Source organism: Ceratina calcarata, unplaced genomic scaffold, assembly GCF_001652005.2.
Source record: "Ceratina calcarata isolate Rehan_Ccalc_2016 unplaced genomic scaffold, ASM165200v1 scaffold436.2, whole genome shotgun sequence".
NCBI lineage: Eukaryota > Metazoa > Arthropoda > Insecta > Hymenoptera > Apidae > Ceratina > Ceratina calcarata.
In genome coordinates this window covers 190,693-209,122 of record NW_017167384.1, presented here as the reverse complement: position 1 = coordinate 209,122, position 18,430 = coordinate 190,693, and the positions used below count along the sequence as shown (strand labels likewise).

General features: G+C 37.6%; 6 protein-coding genes and 1 long non-coding RNA gene across 10 annotated transcripts in view; 3 read left to right on the top strand and 4 right to left on the bottom strand.

The window, feature by feature from the left end:
* ERR (estrogen-related receptor) overlaps positions 1-1,368 on the bottom strand; it is a 13,700-nt gene extending 12,332 nt beyond the window's left edge. Inside the window, exon 1 of the mRNA XM_018028104.2 lies at positions 1,253-1,368. Within this exon, the coding sequence (XP_017883593.1) occupies positions 1,253-1,264 (12 nt within the window). The 5' untranslated portion in view covers positions 1,265-1,368. The remainder of the gene's footprint in view (positions 1-1,252) is intronic.
* Positions 52-5,973, top strand: LOC113464607 (uncharacterized). Its single transcript, XR_003389457.1, has 3 exons — positions 52-962; positions 1,192-1,485; positions 5,895-5,973. It is a non-coding gene; the product is annotated as an uncharacterized LOC113464607 (long non-coding RNA).
* DNApol-alpha73 (DNA polymerase alpha subunit B) lies at positions 1,538-7,743 on the bottom strand. Of its 3 annotated transcripts, XM_018028109.2 has the most exons (7): positions 7,507-7,743; positions 7,159-7,366; positions 7,017-7,065; positions 3,141-3,256; positions 2,281-3,066; positions 1,994-2,209; positions 1,538-1,937 (listed from the first exon to the last, which is right to left on the bottom strand). In XM_018028109.2, the coding sequence occupies exons 1-7, from the start codon at positions 7,589-7,591 to the stop codon at positions 1,619-1,621; spliced, it is 1,779 nt and encodes a 592-aa protein (XP_017883598.1). In that variant the 5' UTR covers positions 7,592-7,743; the 3' UTR covers positions 1,538-1,618. The 3 variants fall into 3 exon arrangements, with proteins under 3 accessions (XP_017883598.1, XP_026671088.1, XP_026671087.1); XM_026815287.1 differs by lacking the exons at positions 7,017-7,065; positions 7,159-7,366; positions 7,507-7,743 and adding an exon at positions 6,310-7,004; XM_026815286.1 differs by lacking the exons at positions 7,017-7,065; positions 7,159-7,366; positions 7,507-7,743 and adding an exon at positions 5,803-6,300.
* Positions 7,744-7,769: 26 nt separating this feature from the next.
* DppIII (dipeptidyl peptidase 3) lies at positions 7,770-10,819 on the bottom strand. Of its 2 annotated transcripts, none has more exons than XM_018028107.2 (4): positions 10,500-10,819; positions 9,929-10,226; positions 8,103-9,849; positions 7,770-8,035 (listed from the first exon to the last, which is right to left on the bottom strand). In XM_018028107.2, the coding sequence occupies exons 1-4, from the start codon at positions 10,673-10,675 to the stop codon at positions 7,893-7,895; spliced, it is 2,364 nt and encodes a 787-aa protein (XP_017883596.1). In that variant the 5' UTR covers positions 10,676-10,819; the 3' UTR covers positions 7,770-7,892. The 2 variants fall into 2 exon arrangements, with proteins under 2 accessions (XP_017883596.1, XP_017883597.1); XM_018028108.2 differs by lacking the exon at positions 10,500-10,819 and adding an exon at positions 10,368-10,489.
* Positions 10,820-11,032: 213 nt separating this feature from the next.
* On the bottom strand, positions 11,033-12,478 carry LOC108627052 (DNA repair protein RAD51 homolog A). Its single transcript, XM_026815284.1, has 2 exons — positions 12,164-12,478; positions 11,033-12,082 (listed from the first exon to the last, which is right to left on the bottom strand). The coding sequence occupies exons 1-2, from the start codon at positions 12,248-12,250 to the stop codon at positions 11,147-11,149; spliced, it is 1,023 nt and encodes a 340-aa protein (XP_026671085.1). The 5' UTR covers positions 12,251-12,478; the 3' UTR covers positions 11,033-11,146.
* A 135-nt stretch (positions 12,479-12,613) lies between these two features.
* On the top strand, positions 12,614-18,119 carry LOC108627053 (N-acylneuraminate-9-phosphatase). The gene is made up of 3 exons (XM_018028086.2): positions 12,614-12,906; positions 17,203-17,686; positions 17,770-18,119. The coding sequence occupies exons 1-3, from the start codon at positions 12,778-12,780 to the stop codon at positions 17,955-17,957; spliced, it is 801 nt and encodes a 266-aa protein (XP_017883575.1). The 5' UTR covers positions 12,614-12,777; the 3' UTR covers positions 17,958-18,119.
* Neurochondrin (neurochondrin) lies at positions 12,920-16,550 on the top strand. The gene is made up of 3 exons (XM_018028084.2): positions 12,920-13,484; positions 13,556-13,692; positions 13,760-16,550. The coding sequence occupies exon 3, from the start codon at positions 13,995-13,997 to the stop codon at positions 16,212-16,214; it is 2,220 nt and encodes a 739-aa protein (XP_017883573.1). The 5' UTR covers positions 12,920-13,484; positions 13,556-13,692; positions 13,760-13,994; the 3' UTR covers positions 16,215-16,550.
* Positions 18,120-18,430: the final 311 nt, after the last annotated feature.

Genomic DNA, 18,430 nt, shown 5'->3' with positions numbered 1-18,430 from the left:
TGTTTATTATTAGCAATGTTCTTCCGACGTCTGATTTCTTTTTAAAAAATGCGTTTCTAAAGTGCATAAACTTTTGGGATTGACTGTATAGCCAATACATCCTTAAATGTCAGACTGTCGATGTTATACATTCGAGAAATATTCATAACACTTATACTGCAAAGTAAAAATTTAATTTTTGCACGTGTGCATGCCAAATTGGTTGATAATCGTTTCGGCTAGCTCTACGTAGACGTAGACGGTAAAAGTATAATCAGGCTCGAAGTAGGTAGACTTCAAACTAACCGGATCGATATGCCACTCTCGCTTTCTCATTTTCCCGATACATACACCGCGTCGTATTTATAATACCCGGTAAAAGTTTCAACATCCTACGTTGAGCATTAAATAATTCATTACACGTTGGTGTTCGATTAATTAAAACAAATACATCGCATATTTTAGTCAACATATCTTTCCATAAATGTATATTACATTCTAAAATGAAGCGCTGTATCGAATAGATCTATAGAAACGATCGTTTTTATTTTGTCTTCATACATAACACATCAAAACATAAAATACGCTACGCAAACAATGTTCGCAAAGTTCAATTTAATTGCAATTATGAGTTGCTGCGTTTAACATCGAAAATAGATAGGTCGGTAATCAAGAAACTTATAAATTCTTCCGTCGGTAGTATTTTAAATAAATAAAATTGTCAACCAATATTATTTTCATACGTTTTCAATTACACATTTCGTCGATTATTGGTCACATAAAAAACTAGATGAATTTTTAACTAGACGAACAGTAACTAAATAATCTATTGCATCGTACTGTTAAAAAAGCGTTGGTTTCGAGAAGATGCCGAGGTTCGGCACGCGAAGGGCATTAAATTCTTAGTTTTCGTCACCCGATTTCATAACTCTAGTTTTTTTGGATGAAAAAACCAAGGCCATAACAGCAATTATGAAACCCACGTAAGATGATTCGTAATACTAGAAAATAAACCTGTAAACAAGCTTGCAGCACCGCGATTCGCGCCGCGTGCAGACGCGCCCGGTTTAGATAAATCAATTTCGCGTACAAAATATGAATTACAATGTAAATGTAAAAAGATACAACATACACAGCAAGATGTAAACGAATCTATAACAAAGATGGCGGAACGAATTTTGGCAGATCGCTGATGCCCAATTATCTTTACAGTTCCCGTCGGAACGTACCGGCCGGAGGACAACAAGTACATAAAGAAGTTGGAACAACTTACCTCGGTACTCATACACAATTTTCTATATCCATTAGAGATTAAAAATTTTCAACCACAAGAAAAATATTGGAGCAATGGCCGATTCCACAACTCACGAGAAGCAGAAAACTCGATGGCTCCGGATTGTCGCTCGTGTGGCGCCATCGCACGTTTTACGACCCACACGAGAATTACGCACGTGAGCATGGGTCTAAAGCAAAGACAAACCACGTCTCCACGGGAAAAGATCAAAGGTATCTATGAATCCAGAAGTTAGGGATCGTTCAACGGTTATTTCTATCATGCTTTAAATAAGAAACAGCTTTATTTAATGTATCTCAAGTTATAATACTTCGCGTACAAACATATATAACCGACACCCCCTCATCAGACTTTAGCAATCTCGCAAGACACATCATTCGGCTCCCATGTATCATTACGTACAGGTTTTACGCATATCCTAGCGTAATTATACTTATGTAAACGTTCAGGATTTACGACAAGACAATTGCTTATTGATTTACAATAGAACTTGATGTCGGACGGTAGAATCATGATATGCGGCTGCTTAGGGAAGCACCCGTATTCTTTCCAAAGAGTTATATCAAAAGGTAATCCCTTAAAATAAGGGTACATCGGATAGAATGAAGCTTGAGATAACAAATGGTCAGCTAAACGGCTGATTCTATCGGTTGCAGACTGGAACCTAAAAAATTGTACATTGAAACACAGCATATTATATCGCGTTACGATACTACTTACGAAAGTTCCTTTAATCCGAAATGTTTAAGGCTATCGACGGATGTAATTCCTATGTGCAAACCATTGATATTTATTATGCAAGGGTCTGGCATACAATGAACGATTGTAGAAGTCGGCCCGACTTTATTACTGTTAAGAACAAATTCCGGTGTCGGAAAAACCGAATCGTGATGCGCGTCTCGATAGGAAGGTACCAGAATAACTCTTGTAAATTTTCTAAATATTAATCATTTTTAGTAACAATTTATATTCCCATCGATGCTTAAAATAATTCGTGAACAGCATACCCTTGCAAATAGTGTAAAATTTTCGACAGAAGTTTGTGAAAGAAATCTCCAAACGTGTCGCTTAAATCCCTAATGTTGGGGTGATCCACTTCCATGAAAGGACCGATCAGTACCAATACATCGGGCTCATCTTCCGCAACGCGTTCCATAAAATCCCATAAAGGTTGATAATTCAAATCACTGATAGATGTGAACGGACCAGCAGCGACGTATATCTTGATATCTTTGCACAACTTCGGTGCATCGAATAATCGTACGTGCCCTTTTGTAAATAACTGCGTTGCCGTTAAAACGCCTTTTGTATTAAGAATACCCTCTACCCCGATTATCTGTCCCGGGAATATTGCATACGATTTGAGCCTATCGAAATTCATGCGTACGACCGTAGACTTGGTGTTACCCTTAAATGGCTCACAACCTTCCAACAGAATGATTTTCTTATGAGTGCCTTTCTCGGCCTTTAGGAATATTCTCCCGTACGTCCTAAACAGTGTGGCAGGCCTTGCCATTATATTTTCTACGGAATGGACATCGGAATCTTCGGGTTCCGTGCGTTTCCAAATTTCGCACAGACGCCGCCCGAAAGTTTCGCACCTTTCTACCATTAGTTGTCTTTGTCTATCAAGCATTTCATACATGTATTGTACATTATGAGGCACGAGAGGTACATCGGCTTTAAGGATCGATAATTCTTCATTTTCCTTCTTCCATTTATCAACTTTCAGCCCGAAACTCAAAAGAATCTTTCCCCGAACAGTTATGCTTGGAGCGCGATTAGGTATATTTCTATAAAAATGATTGCAACTTGCAATGATTAGATACACGTATAAGTAATTATATACAATCGGACATTTTCTTACGGTGATGGCTCATAAGTCGACGCTGTAAAGTCTCGGTCCACTGCCCGCAGTTTATTACCATTTTCTGTCTCCTGTGACAGACTCCTTGCCCTTTTACTCGACGTCGACGTTGTTTGCTTTAAAGAAATAATATAAATTCATGTAATAAAGATTAAAAAAAACTAATATAAACTCATGTAATAAAGATTAAAAAAAATAATGAAATCCTAAAAGTGAAATAAAATGAAAAATTTATTCGTATATAATTTGCATAACAAGCAACCGTAGACGAGTATGTATCTAGTCACGAACTAAACTGAAACGTGCACCACATTCATACTCGTCTATGGAATTAGCTGCTGTAGACTGTGCAAACGAGCTTTCCTTCCGAGAAAATTGCTCGTCTGCATCGAGAATTTTCTGCCTGTCGATCAATTCGCTATACAATTATATTACGTATACGTGGCAAAACTCATTCCGTAGTCGCTACGAAGCTTCGATGTCTACACCCAAACGTGCTTAATGAGTGTGGATCTAGTCACAATTCGATCGTACTATGTGCACTAGACCTTCACTCATTTGGCAAATTCAGGAATCTCGTTTCCTTCCATCTCCCCGTGCCCTCTTCCTTCGCACGATGCATTGTAAAACATATCGTGCGTACTTGGGAATTAAAATGCTTAACGAATATACCAGCGAAATAAAGAAAATTTCACAGTAAAAGCCGATTTTAAGCTGATAATGCGCTACAATAATGGAAAATAGTTATAACGCAGCCTATTGTCCGGGAATCATCATAACGAGACGGGTTAATTGTTATTAACCTGATCGTTCTCGGCACGTACTTTTATTACATATCGTTTCGATCAAGTTCAGACTATTTCTTGCAGTTAGCGTCCGATGCTCCTACATCGCATTAAAATTAGATTTTCCTCGTGAGAACCGGTTTTCACGTCTCTCCAATTTTTCGATACGAGCGATACGATCTTCCGATAATAAATTCAGTCGTTTTCAAGAGATAAGGTATAGAACATTATTTACAATTATATGAAGAACATGAAGAAGAGACGCGAACGGGAAAATTTATGTGAACGATACTTGTTGTACCAGATCATGTGAAACTTTGGGTCGATCACCGAGCTATCCTCTTTCCCCTTCTTCCCAGCCGAGTACACACGGAGCCAGAAGCCTATTTCTCCTCCCATCCCTCCCTTCACAAACTACATAACCGCCCCTGGCAATCTTTCGCCCCACTGTTCACAGAGATACCGTGGGAAATAACAAGAAGCTTTTACCAGATACAGTTGTAACATGCTCAGACTTGTTCATTCGTTTCTTAATGTAATGCAACGCCTTGAGTTTCGTTCATTTTTTTAAGTACAAGAAAACGCTTGAATTTCTTCCTCAGTCCACGCGTAAGAACGTCGAGAAACGAGAAATTGGAGCAAAGAGAGGAAGGAGATCGGGCTGTCAGTTACTGGTCAATTGCACTTAATTGGTAGATACGAGCAACTCCCTAAGGAACCGATCTTTCAACTAAGCACCGCTTAAGAAAACTAAAACTGTACTATAATTTACATGCGTTTAGTGTTACTACACTAGACATATTATGCGTTCACACGTATCTCGCGTACTCTTGCATGTGTACCGCGTGTAAAGAAAGAAGTCATTGTATAATACCTCTGCTACGTAGAATAATCGCCTGATTGTGTGAAATGTTCAAAAGATTCGAATGGAACGATACCCGAGGCAGGTACGCGATATAGTTGTAGCAACAGGTTGTAACGACGCGACGCTCCGAACTTTCAACGAACGGTCGACGACATTCGCGTGCACGCAGACGATTATAACCGATCATTTTCCGTTTTTCACGTAGAATACTATTTTTCTTACGTACAGCGATGCAACATGCTCGTTCAGTTCTGTATCAGTGGGAGAAAGGTTATCCGTGAACTTTCTCAATATTGGCAAATACATTTATCGCGCATTTCTTACAACGATAAGTTCGAACAAGCTGATGCAAAGCGATGAGTCTGGCACGTCTTCGTAACACGTAGCACAGAATCCGATTGCGCAAAGAATAATAGGAAAAGCAAAGGAAAACCGAAATGAATCATAGGAGTGAGAGTAACGGCGGTAGGTAGCAATAGCAACAGGTCGTTGTGACGCGGAACGTTGTACGATTGGCGGAATGACTTTCGAGTATGAAATCTACTCAAACCGAATTCCGTAATGGCTGACGCTTTACTCGACCGTTTCAACGTGTAGTACACGTTTTACACTTCCCCCCTAGTACCATTTAACACAGATTTTCAGCCCGCATCACAAACAGTGAATTTTACATTCAATTTATAGCTTACGTAAACTATAAAGTCCACAAGCAGCCGGCAAAATGTACACTAAATAACACACTCCGACCCCGCGTGACGCGCTGACAGGCAAACGATGGCGTCTCGATTCGACGCCATCGAGATATTTCATCGTATCCGACGATTTTTTCAAAATACGAACCGTAATCGTTTCGTCTACGAGCGAAACGAACTCGTGGCCAAACCATCTCGGTGAAACTTGACGATTGTACGGCGAAACTGCGCGGAGCGAGTAACGCTTTGTTCGGAATATCGTGTAAACGCGCGCATCGGAATGATAATGGAGCCTGGGTCCTTGAAAACTGAAATCGTACCCTTTGAAGAAATCTGGTCAACTCTCTTAGATGGAACGAAAACCCCTCTCCTCTCGATACGAGAAGGTACACTGTCCTTTTTCTACCAATAGGAGTGAATCGAATATTCCCTTCCACGGTACAGTGTCCTTTGTGGGAGACGGGGAACGAAAGAAGAGGGGATAATGGCGGCGATCTACCTGGACGATTTTTCTGGCGGGAATTACGGTGCTGCAACGAGATCCTACAACGCCGCATCACTTAGGTACAAGAAACCACCTGCCGGGAAATGCCAGCGGAGGCTTCACTCGTAACTTTTACTACAGTAAACGTTTCGTATTAGTATTTAGCATGAATATTTCATCCTACGATATACGACCGAGTTTGCTGAAACCGCGATCTCTTAATAAAGATTGCAGAGAAAGCGAAATATGATTCTTACTTAATCTGAAGCAGTATATAATATATTATACGATTTAATGCTATTGTTGGCTCACGTCTTTAAACAAATATATACATTTAACTCACGTAGTTAGCAACTGAAACGGTCATAATAATATGAGCTTCAGTTCTCATCTATCTTTCCTATGATTTTGTGAAGTACGATTCGAAAACACTATACGAAGAATAAGAATCTCAGGTAGAAACCTTACGTCATTGCTACCTTACTACGGACCATAGATCGAGCATAAAGAATGTGAGACAGCGTTGCCAGAACGGCGTAAATCATTCCAATTCCAAGGTTAAGGTTTAACACTGAAAATCTGCCGTTTCCAAGTACTATATCACTTTCTCAATGACTAGATTCATCTAATATTTGTTGTTTTACTTCGTATTGCATGCAACTAGTCGACGGATATTCTTTATGAAGAATAAATAAGTAGGTGTATGTATGTATTTTGGATAGTTTCACAAATCTGGCAACAGTGTCTAAACCCATTACAGGGGTAGAGACCTTTTCTCTTGAAAGAAAGAATAAGGGGACCGAGCTGCTTTTCAAATCGTAAAAGTAGCCTGCTCGTATTCTAGCTATACAGGTATACTTCGGTGAAAAATGCAGCCTTAGCATTTCGTTTTAATCTACGAACTGCACGTCTCACTTAGATATTTTTAATCCTAAATGATTTTCTTAAACATAAACGCTAATATACGAATAAATTTTTGTACTCGTTATGCATGCACACAATAATTAAAACAGGAAACAAAAAACCTGTACAATTGAAACAGGAGCTTACCTTTAACGAAGAGTCTTGTGGATTTTCATACATGTCCAAAACATTGTTACTACAATTCCATACATTATGCACATGTAAGGATAATATAAGCTAGTTTAAAACGATTAAAATTTGATTTCAGTAAGAAGATGCAAAAGGATACAAAAGATCATTTTCCTCGTCGTTTATCGACATTGTTTTTATCGCTTCTCGTATAGAATTATTTTTGTTTTTATTGAATATTACATCTTCGAACTTGATCAGCTCGTTTATTGTTGGAGTGACATTTATGAAGTACTTTTTTGTATATGATAACCAAGATTGTACAAAATTCTCTTCGGTTATATCGTGGGCAACACAAATCTGAAGACCTGATTGAAAAAATTTTCTTCAAGAATCAGTCGATCAGTTGATGAATGTTAAGATAAGGTTATAACACAAAAGAGTCGTATTATTAGTTAGAAATCAGGATTTTCGCTTTGCTCCAATTACGTATTATTAAATGACTTACACTTGTCTAACGCGTATTTATCTACGACCGAAATATCACAGTCTAGGTTGATAAAATGATAAATTAAACTCTCTTCGGACACCATTTTACCGAATTGTACTTGACTGTACTGCGTTCTTCACGTGTTTCCCGCCAATTCGATCGTACGAACATGCGCGTTTGCACGTTACATATTTCGTTAGCATTTCGAATTACAGCGATCGGAGGAAATTTATGTATGTACCTTTCTCTATAATCGGGAAAACAATAAATAATCAATGTCGTTTAATCGGAGGTATAATATTTATGAACGTATATAATATATATATTACATTATGCGTAGAAAAAAATATATAACGAATGTTTCTGAGGTTACTTATTGTTGGATGTATATGTGTTTAATTATATTAAAGCGGGAAATGTTGTTTATCTTGTTCCCAAAGTTCAATGAGAGTTTTGGAAATTTCTGTAGAAGGAAATCTGTCTACCCAAGACTGAATCAATTCAGCAAAATTGGGTTCATAGTTCTTCAGTTGCACCTCGTTCTTATCTACAATAAATAAATTAATATAATTGTCATTTTTGTAACAAATATACGTAATTCTTTAAATACGAACCATTTACAAACGTGTTAGCCTGCACAAATATTTTTCGGGGTTCTTTATGAGCCAAAACTATGTCCCTCCAACGAGCCCATGGATACGGCCCCGTTTCAGGTACATCGCTGTATCTTTCGAACATTTCTGTAGCTGCTTCGACATCGCCTGTGCTTTTGTAAACTTGCAATTTAGTTAAGAAGTCCCCGATCGCTTTTTTCCCTACTGTTGAAATTTTCGTTCTATCAACGGTTAGTAGCAGATTCTTTCTGGGCTCAGATTCGATTACGTTAACGAAACCATCGCCAGCCTCCAAACAAACTCTGAGCAAAACGTATCTCGCTTGCGAATGAGATTGTAACCATTTTTTAGTCGATGGTTGATACATTTCTAAAGCCTTTGCACAGCCAACCCACATTAGGACCAACCAGTTCACGTATATTATATCATCTGCCTTTGAGCCCTCGTGACCAAATATTTTGAGTATATCCTTCTCTAGAACTAAATACAAGCCGACTGCTTCTGCTCTGCATTCCTCATACGCCGAACCCAGAGGACCGAACTTTGAATCATACGTTTCACCAGGTAGAAAGAATTTATCTACTGGTTTACCAGTTAGCGGATTTTTTACTTCTCCCTTGTTGAAATTATACGAGCCATCCTCGAGTTGCCTCAATAGTTTACCTGTCCCATGACCAAGAAGCTCGTGGCAACTAACTTGCACGTCGAAACCATCTAATCTATAAGTGTTCATAAAAATTTGATCTTGTTCGGATAAAAACGGTATCACCTTCAATTTCATGCTTGCTGGGATTACGTTGCCCAAGGAAACGTTCTTAAATCCTTCCGATTGCCTAATTTCATCGTAATTAGGGATATTGATACCACTGGGAATATCGGATCCTGCAAATGTTAGAACGTCTAACGATGTAAAGTCGGGTTTTAGAAATTTATCTTTCTCAAAATCTTCACCCCAAGGGAGTTTGCTTATAAATTTCTCTGCATTGCTCACTAATGCAGCAAATTTCTTCGATACTTCTTTATTCACCATAGCGACGAATCCTTCGAATTCGCCTCTCTGACCCGCTGGATCTCTGTACGTTTCAATGAAACCTATGTAAGTTTCAATAACAGGACTTCTATCCTTAATCCAAAAACGCGAACCGTCCTTATGATCCTGCAAGGATCCTTTACTAAAACTATCTATATATTTGTTTAACATATTCTTTTGATTCTCATTCGCTGCGTACTCTTTCGCTTTTTCAAGATTATCAACAACCGGAATCAGTAGTTTGCTGTAATCTCCTCTTGTAATTTTGAACTTAGCATTCTTAAATACTTCTTCTGATAATGTGATATCAGGATCATCATCAGTCTTCACTGAAGCTAATCTAATTTCGTATACATCCATATTATCTCCTTTATTTGTCGTTTTAAAACATCTTGCATTGTAAGATTCCAGCCCTTTGCTTTGCATAAAATTGTTCACTAACTGTGCATCTTTTTCTGTACAGTTGGCAGAAAAATAAGTTGTAATTCCCTTCTCGCCTAATCCTAAAGATTTCAATTTTCCCTCTAAGGAATACATTATATCCTTAATTTTGTTCCAAATCACATTAGCAGTTTCGGAATCATTTTTATATGCCTTCGAAACTTTTACAACAGCTTCAAATTTATCTTTGGGCAAGTTAGGAATTATTTTAGTGTCTCCAAAGGCCTTGTAATTACCTGCATTTGCAAAGATTCCGCAAGTGTATACTAAAAATGCCTGGAGGTATAAAATAATGTTAATTTCATTGTTATTCTTAGAGAAAGAAAACAGTTAAGTTTACTGTAATTCAGCTTACTGTAAATTGATCTTCATTAAGGCCAGCATTCAGAGCAGACTGTTTCAATTCATCCACAGTTTCAGATACGAAAATTTTATGTAGAAGGGCGAATATTAATGGTGATTCAGAAGAAGTTTGTAGAGTTACAATAAGACCACCGTTCCAAGCAGCTTGGCTTAGATAATGAGCATACAATTTCTCCTTCTCTGTCAATGCACGAAATGCAGTATCGCAATCTAAGTAAGCTACTGGTTGGTCATTTGGTAAAATATGCTGCGAAGTGTTTTCACTCATTGTCGTCGACGATGCTCTCACACTGAAATACAATCAATTTCACGTGTAAACTTACGTACGTGCATACGTATACGTGGCATGTATGTAAGTACAGTTAACAAATCGCGCAGTAATTTAATGCTTAACAAATAAGCGAATATAAAGTTAAGAATAATCTTGGTACTTTATAAATATTGATATCCTAAAACGCCCGATGAATTAACCACGAATGATAATCATGTGGACATCAGGATTCCTGAACACTGTGCGCTATAAAATCAAGTCATTTGACGTCTGACACATAACTATAACTCACCTCGAAAGGAAATTTTTTTTTAAATTCTTGCTTACTTGATCTGCACAAAAAACTGCAGACCCAACACTCCTTTTCTTCAAATTAATATTAAAAGAGTAATGGCGTAAGAATCGTAGCGGCGCAGCTTTCGAAATACTCCGTTGTAAACAAAATGGATTTACGTGAAAAATAAACATTGCACTTTGCGATAAGGGTGAATGGTATTTGTAATTGTATTTATTCAATCAAACGATTTATGATACCCAATGAATTTTTTACATGTTACTGTATTATGTAATTCGTTAAGATTCACCTGAACAATTCTGTCTTCTCAATACAATACATCCCATAGATCGTCTAGTTAAAAGATTATCTATAGATAAATAATATATGTCGTTTAATAAATCGATGATGTGAATAATAAATAAATATTCGCAAGTTATTTGCAAAAATATATTTTCTATGAAAGTACAAATTTGTCTTTAAATGTACAAAACAAAATTAAATGGATATGTGTAATTTCATACATTTATTGAAACAATTATTACTTAAATCACATTTATTCTGTATTTAAAAGAAAATGTCATGTATTCTTAAAATATAAGTGGGAATTCATTATTCGTAAGGCACATTCTTGAATAGTTTATGTCAGTATAAACAGTATATTACTATTCCTTAACATCCCCAATACCATCTCCATTTATTGCAAACATTGCCTCACTTTCAGGCAGGCAGGGTGAGTCATAAATTTTACATATCCTAGTTTCTCTTCTACCTTTGCGTAAATATAATCTTGTAGTACTGGAATGTGCTAAAATGTGACCGCCAATTGGTTTTTTCGTGTCACCACCAAACATACTAGCAGCACCATCAACTTGTGCGACAACTTGATTAGTGATAACAACTGCAACACCGTGTTCATCAGCTACCCTAAGTAGCATTCTGAGGAATTTATTTAAATGTGTCTGTCTGGCAGCTAATTCTCCTCTTCCATTGTATTCAGATCTGTACAAACCAGTTGCACTATCTACTATTAACAATGCATATCTAGATTCAGCCATCATGGCACTAGCCTGAACCACCAGTTTAGTTTGATGATCTGTATTATAAGCCCTGGCACAGGCTACATTATCCAGTACACTATCCCCTTTAATTTTGTATCTCTCTGCTACTGCAATTAATCTTTCCGGCCTGAAAGTTCCTTCTGTGTCTATGTATAAACACTTGCCTTCTGCACCTCCCATGTCTATAGGTAATTGGCAATTGACAGCAAGTGTATGGCATATTTGGGTCTTTCCAGAGGCAAATTCACCAAATATCTCTGTGATAGACCCAGTCTCTATACCACCTCCCAATAATCTATCCATCTCAGTGGAGCCAGTTGATATAAAAACTATGTTCAATCTTATTTGATGAATTTCATTAGCACTTTTAAATCCCATCACAACTAGTTTACTAGCTTCTTGTAAAATTTTGTCTGCTTTGGCTTCACTGATACCCTTGATAGTAAGCAGACATTTCTTAGTGGCATAAGCAACAGATTCGATGGTGTAATAACCAGCTTCTTCCAGTTTCTTTATATCTCCTGCAGTTATACCATTTCCCTGAATAAAAAAGTATATGCATTGTAATTCATATAAATAATATTTGACAATATTATAGATGATGTTGTACGATCAACTCACTTCGAGAGTTTTTATTAACCTCACGTGGTTTTGTTCTTCTACTTCTTCATTTTCTTCAAGCTGAACTGTGGGTGGTAAAGCCGACATTTCGAAACTAATGTAATCGAGAAACTTTTTCCGTACGCAGTAGATTCATCGACTGTAACTGTCAACTTTAAGTAGGAACTTATCTTAGCGCCAAAATGTATAGATACATATATATGTCATATATCTATGGATATAACGTCGAGAACACGTTAATCAAACTGTATAACATATTTCTATCAAAGAAGTTATTCCATACAGATAGAATGTTCGCTGGTTAATTAATAAATTGAAACGATGAAAGGATTGAATAAATAAAGGAAAGCAAGTAAAATAAACTATGTATACATTAAAATATATATCTCATGTAAGACTACACCTATGTGAATGTGCCGCGATTTGTCTATGTGTATGTCGATTCAAAGTCCAAAATTCAATGAGTTGTGTGATACACTCATCCCTGAAAAGTTTTCAAAGGGGAGCCGTTACTTGACCATTAACGTATACTTTCATGCGCGATTCTTTCTTGTCGGGACGTCGTCGTCGTCGAATTAGCAATAACGATAGCAGATTATTATACTATACCGAAGATGACAATGGCGACTTTTCATAAGAAGCACTTCCGTTCATCGTCAAACGTAACAATAAGCGCTGTGTTTTTCGATTTGGACAATACTCTCATCGAAACTAGAAAGGGCGATAATCAAACATGTCGAAAGGTACGCTAAGATTTATATTAACGTTCGGAGGAGTATGCATTAACTATCGGAGTGTAAGAATTTGTATATATAAGTATACATGTGTGTGTGTGCGCGCGTGTTTCTTCCTGAAGATTTGTGGACAAGATTGCTATTAGCTCAGTCTACACTAGTTGTCATTTTATCTTTTATACCAACAACTTTTTCTCCTGGAGAATACGTGAAAAACAATTGTTAATTAACCGTCGATCAGATACAAAATGTTCATGGATCACGTGCTAAAAGGTCACACGTGTTGGCATGTCGTATTTTAAGTATTTCCGAAGTATGTATGTGTATAAAGAGGTGGTACAGCGAATAGTGCATTTACCCTCTAATTTCGTTTGAATACGAAGATCGCACGAGAATAGAATCTTCTGTGTAATACGAGCCGACTCCCTGATATAGAGCTTTCTCTTGGGCGGTTATTTTTAACCGATCCTACTGTACTGTCCAGACGCTCGGTGTAACGTAGAAAAAGCGTACAACCACGGTACTGAAGGTTTTCACGATCTAGAGATACCAATCGACTGCACAGTACAATTTTGTTCAAAGTATTCGTAAGTAATTTTTACACGATAACGATCACCTTTGAATAATTTTGAAAGTAACGAAGACTATCAATTTTCAGATTGTTCTGAACAGTCTTTAACATTGTCCCGTTCGATACAATAATTGATATTAACGATCGACATTTTAGCAACAGAAATATCAACGATATTCCTAATTTAGCACAACTGAGTAATTCATATTTGCTGGCTGACACAAGTACGTATTTACTGCTTTCACGAAACGAGCAGCCGTGATGGTATAACTTTATTTTTGTCCTGCTAAGTGAGTGTGTCAAAGGGCAAGGCTAGTTTTAAGGAGTTTGCTCTGGGAGGACTGCCAGTTGGCTTTTGGCTGTGACAGATGAAAGTTGCTTAGCTTCTGTGAAAACCAACTGGATACTCCTTAATGCAAATAATATGTTTGAATCGTCTGTGTGCCAGATTTGAGAAACTGTCAGCTTAATAAGAGTACCAATAAAGTTGAAATACAAAGGAAGCTAAAATTATAACGAAGCAATCATGACTACCTCAGATAATGTGAAGAAGTGTGTGGCCATTTTGAAGTCTGCTGAGTCAGACTCAGAGAAGTTCGCCGCCTTGTTTATGGTCACAAAATTGGTGAATGCCAAAGATTGTACACCAGTGGATAAAAGAATGCTGTTCGAAGCTACAGGAACCAAGTTCCTAAAGAAATTGTTATGCTCGAAGGACAACGCCGTGGACTGCCCTCCACAAGTATACAAGTCTGTCGCACTATCTATACTCTCTGCGTTTTGTGGAGAGCCAGAATTAGCTTCTCATCCTGATATGATTACTCATGTACCTGCGCTACTTGAAATCGTATCTGAAGGGGACGAGGACGCGGACAGCGATATGTTGATTACTGTTAGCGAGGCATATACGTGCTTGAAGCACATTGCTGATTACCCTCCAGGGAAGGAAGCTTTGATCCAGCAGAATGCTATTTCCAAGATGTGTGAAATTTATTCGGAGAAAAGTTTTCAAACAGATCAGGCTTTAAACATATTGGTCACTCTTGCCAATCCGGAGGCATGGGATGCAACTGATGCCGCACCCTTCCACGCTATTATGAATAAAATCGCGTTAGACTTCGAAACGGATCATACGGAGAGAAAGTTTAATTTGTGCGTTATTTTAGAAGCTCTACTATTATCCTGTAGGAAGAAAATTATCAGCGAAACTGCTAAAGATGAATCTTGGCTAAGCAGCATTCACAAAGGTTTGTCCGATATTCTTGGATCGAAGATAGGCAAGAATCAGCGTGATTCAGCATTAGCTCTTGCTTCTACGATGATATCTTTATTGGGACCAGAGTGGGCTTTATCGAACAAAGAGAAGCCGAAAGTATTTTTCTTATTGCTGATTCACCTGGCGTCTATAGAAGTTCGAATGCAATTAGAAGGAAAGCAATTGAAAGCTGTGGTGGCTAATACAAATTTAATAACAGCTTGCTTCACCATCCTTGAAGTTTGTGTCGGGTACATCACCAGCGATCAAATAGATCTCGATCAGAAAGAGAAGCAGTCATTGTACACAGCTTTAAAGGGAGCTTTTGGCGCAGTACTAGGTCTATTAACTGCTGTATCTAAAATGAAAGAAGTGAAGGACCCCAGGGAGAGAATGTTTATTTGCGCCACGGTAAGAGTACTAGCAGCATGGCTCGCCCAAGAAACAACAGCTATGCGTTCGCAAGTTTGCGCGGTGCTGCCTTACATTCTGACGGTAGCCAATGATACGTTTTACGCGCATAGAAATAGGAAACTCGCGGAGAAGGCAAAGGCGAATGCTAAGGCCAAAGGTGACGAGGGAATGACCTCCGGAGAAGTTACGTACGATCCGGTAAGCGAGGTTGACTTATTGAGGCTTCTATTACCTGCGTTATGCCACTTGACCGTGGAAGAAGAAGCCAGAAAGATTTTACTTCAACACAAACAAGAGGAAGTCCTGTTTGAATGTTTATCTTACCATTGGACGATTGTGCATTATAAGAAACCGCCGGTACCGAAGGCAGAGAGATTGAAGGCGATAAAAGAGCAAGGAAAAGAAGAAGAAGTAGATCTCGAAGCTATCAAGGATTCGAGGCAGGCTATGGTCTATCTCTGCAACGTTTTGATGAACATCACTGTACTCGAAGCGAAATTAGTAGAGAAGTCATCGACGTTTATTTCTTTACTGAAATTCATTTTCAACAATCTCCCTGAACTCAAGCAAATTCCAGAGAATTTGGTGCTGCATGGTCATTTCGCAGTTCTAGGATTACTATTATTGAAGCAACAGGCGATGCACGTTAAAAAGAACGATTTTTCTATCTGTCGATATATTCAGGCTACGATAAGATTCTTATGGGATGCGTATATCATTGATGAGAGTAACGATCCAACCGAACTCGTGGTTGCCATTTCGTACAAGGAAAGATGGACGGAACTTATGGAACTGTGGTTTCTTGGAATGCAAACGATGGCTGCAGTGTTGAAGGTCATACCCTGGCTTTCGCAGTTCACGCTCGAGTCTGGTTGGGCAGAAGAGATTATTGAAACCCTGAAGAAAGTAAAGATAGGAAGTCTTGAACCGCATGTAAAATCTGCTTTTGAAGATCTTTTATGTCATTTAGTCCAAGCAGATGAAAATGTTGCTCCGGTTTTGAAGAAACGCGGAGCTTTGACCGTGTGTAGAAATCATCGTATGATGGAACTTGGAAAATATCTTTTCGGGGACTAGGACAATCTATTTGGTTTACATATGTTATTCAGTTGAATATTCGATCGATTACCTATGTATTTGTATGCCTATTTTCGAGTTTTGCAAAACAGCACGCAATAAATAAATATAAGTTAGATAGCACATCTCTGGAAATAGTTTTCTGGCAAGCGATGGACTTAACTAATATGTATTTACTGCTACTACGATATACTAAATAAGAGTGCTCTGTATCCAAATGTTAATACAATCTAGAGTGTATGTACATACTTAAAAAGTTGTTTCCGTGTAACGAAACAGTTTTGTAAAACGATACGTGATTTTATATTAAAGTGAAAATCGTTTTTCTAAACTAAAGTATCTACTGAATTATTTACCCATCTTTATAGCATAAAAAGAAGTTACTAATGACGCAATTCCATTGAATAACACGAGAATGATATTTTACGTTTTATTACGTCAATACGTGGCAAAATCATCTGGCAGCGATAAATATGAATGTGAACTAGCAACAAAAACTAGAGTGAAGCATCTAGGATTGGAATAAATAGTATAAGTTTCTTGTTGGCACAACTCATTCTGTTGTGATTACAGCAATGAACGCGGGTACCACTTCGAGTGTCCACTATTCGGCTCGAGTATTTCAATGAATCAATACATTTTCTAGGTAATCATCAAAAACTGAATTAAGTGACCTAAACTCCGTTTGAATCTTAAATCCTTCCTCCTATAAGCTTGGTTCAGACATTCAACTCCACATTCAACAAAGCATTTTTCTTGCCCTATTGCTATTAGGCATTTATCATTATTTTTCTCGATTATTATCAGAACGCAATACATCCACTTTCATGTCGGCAGACGTTTAAATCATGTTGAATGTGGAAATCAGTTTCATTCTCCTCTAGTGTGAACTTTGTATTTTGTTCAGTTTTATGTAATACCGCTTGATTTACACATCGTAGATTAAGCAAACGTATCTAACGATATGTATTCTGACTTTACTCAACAGTTGGCTGAGGAATTAACGCAAGAATATGGTATACCCGAAGACGTGTCTGTCAAGATTACGACAACGTACTTGAAACTCTTTAGAAAATGTCCTGACAACGTCACTCATACTCTGGATGTGTGGCGGATAACGTTATGGAGCAAAGCACTCGGAGAAAAATATTCGTATCTGGCGAAGAAAGTTTACGAACGATGGTTGTATCTGCGATACTATTATCTGATGCTGGCATCAGATGTAGTTTCAATGCTCCGACAAATGAGGCTGAAGTACCTGCTAGGTTTGATCACAAACGGACCTTCTAACGCTCAATGGGAGAAAATACGAAAACTTTCGCTGGAACAGTACTTCGACATCATCCTTGTGTCGGGAGACTTGGCATGGGAAAAACCGGAGAGAGAAATATTTCGAAAAGCGTGTCGGTTCTTAAACGTCAAACCAGACAAATGCATAATGGTTGGCGACAAATTGGAAACAGATATTCTCGGTACTTTACTTTTATCATTCATGCAATGTTTATACGAGGAATAAGAAATACTTTAATAGAGACTAATATCGTTTTTTCCTTAGGTGGAGTGAAGGCAGGGCTGGGAGCTACAATTTGGATCCCAATATCGGATAAGTCGTCCTTGTTAAGGGATGATCCACAGCCAGATTTTACTATAAGCCATATCACAGATCTTCTTAGTATTTTAAACAGAGGTCCTGATGCCCCGGAACTAGAAGATTCCTCGTCGAACGCGTCTGACGGCAGTTGATAAGAAAGGACGAACAAATTACTTTTTATAAGCTCTCTCGGAGTATGGTAGCTAATATCAATTTGTAGCGATCAAATTTTCATATAGACGTTTTAATCTGGGGTAAGTAAGCAGGAATTGTTAACTGCAAGGTGACAGTTCAAAAATATTTATCTTTATTTTGTATTTNAAATTTGTTTTATTTTTTTTTACACTCCAATTTTATAGAAGTTATGTATAAATTTATCATAAGCGAAGAATAATGCAATATTGCATTTCGATAAGAATAACGAGAAATAGGTGCTTTAATTTTCTAATCGATGTATAATGTATAGTATAATATATATGATATATGGATTAAATATAAAGATCTCTACAGACAGAGTCTTGAGTGCAACTACTGTAAAAATGAACAAACGTTTATACATTTAAATGTATGTAGTATGTACATAAAAATACGTATATATTTTAAATATGGGTACTATATGTACATA

Excerpts from the sequence above, each read along its gene's own strand:
- LOC108627052 (XM_026815284.1), bottom strand. The coding sequence starts at position 12,250 with ATGTCGGCTTTACCACCCACAGTTCAGCTTGAAGAAAATGAAGAAGTA. Across the intron at positions 12,083-12,163 it reads GGTTAATAAAAACTCTCGAA|GGAAATGGTATAACTGCAGG; the intron begins GTGAGTTGATCG and ends TTTTTTATTCAG.
- DppIII (XM_018028107.2), bottom strand. The coding sequence starts at position 10,675 with ATGTTTATTTTTCACGTAAATCCATTTTGTTTACAACGGAGTATTTCG. Across the intron at positions 10,227-10,499 it reads AAAAAAAATTTCCTTTCGAG|TGTGAGAGCATCGTCGACGA; the intron begins GTGAGTTATAGT and ends ATTGTATTTCAG. Across the intron at positions 8,036-8,102 it reads GGCTAACACGTTTGTAAATG|ATAAGAACGAGGTGCAACTG; the intron begins GTTCGTATTTAA and ends TATTTATTGTAG.
- DNApol-alpha73 (XM_018028109.2), bottom strand. The coding sequence starts at position 7,591 with ATGGTGTCCGAAGAGAGTTTAATTTATCATTTTATCAACCTAGACTGT. Across the intron at positions 3,257-7,016 it reads CACAAGACTCTTCGTTAAAG|CAAACAACGTCGACGTCGAG; the intron begins GTAAGCTCCTGT and ends ATTTCTTTAAAG. Across the intron at positions 2,210-2,280 it reads ATTTTACACTATTTGCAAGG|AAAATTTACAAGAGTTATTC; the intron begins GTATGCTGTTCA and ends ATTAATATTTAG.
- LOC108627053 (XM_018028086.2), top strand. The coding sequence starts at position 12,778 with ATGACAATGGCGACTTTTCATAAGAAGCACTTCCGTTCATCGTCAAAC. Across the intron at positions 12,907-17,202 it reads ATAATCAAACATGTCGAAAG|TTGGCTGAGGAATTAACGCA; the intron begins GTACGCTAAGAT and ends TTTACTCAACAG. Across the intron at positions 17,687-17,769 it reads ATTGGAAACAGATATTCTCG|GTGGAGTGAAGGCAGGGCTG; the intron begins GTACTTTACTTT and ends TTTTTTCCTTAG.
- Neurochondrin (XM_018028084.2), top strand. The coding sequence starts at position 13,995 with ATGACTACCTCAGATAATGTGAAGAAGTGTGTGGCCATTTTGAAGTCT.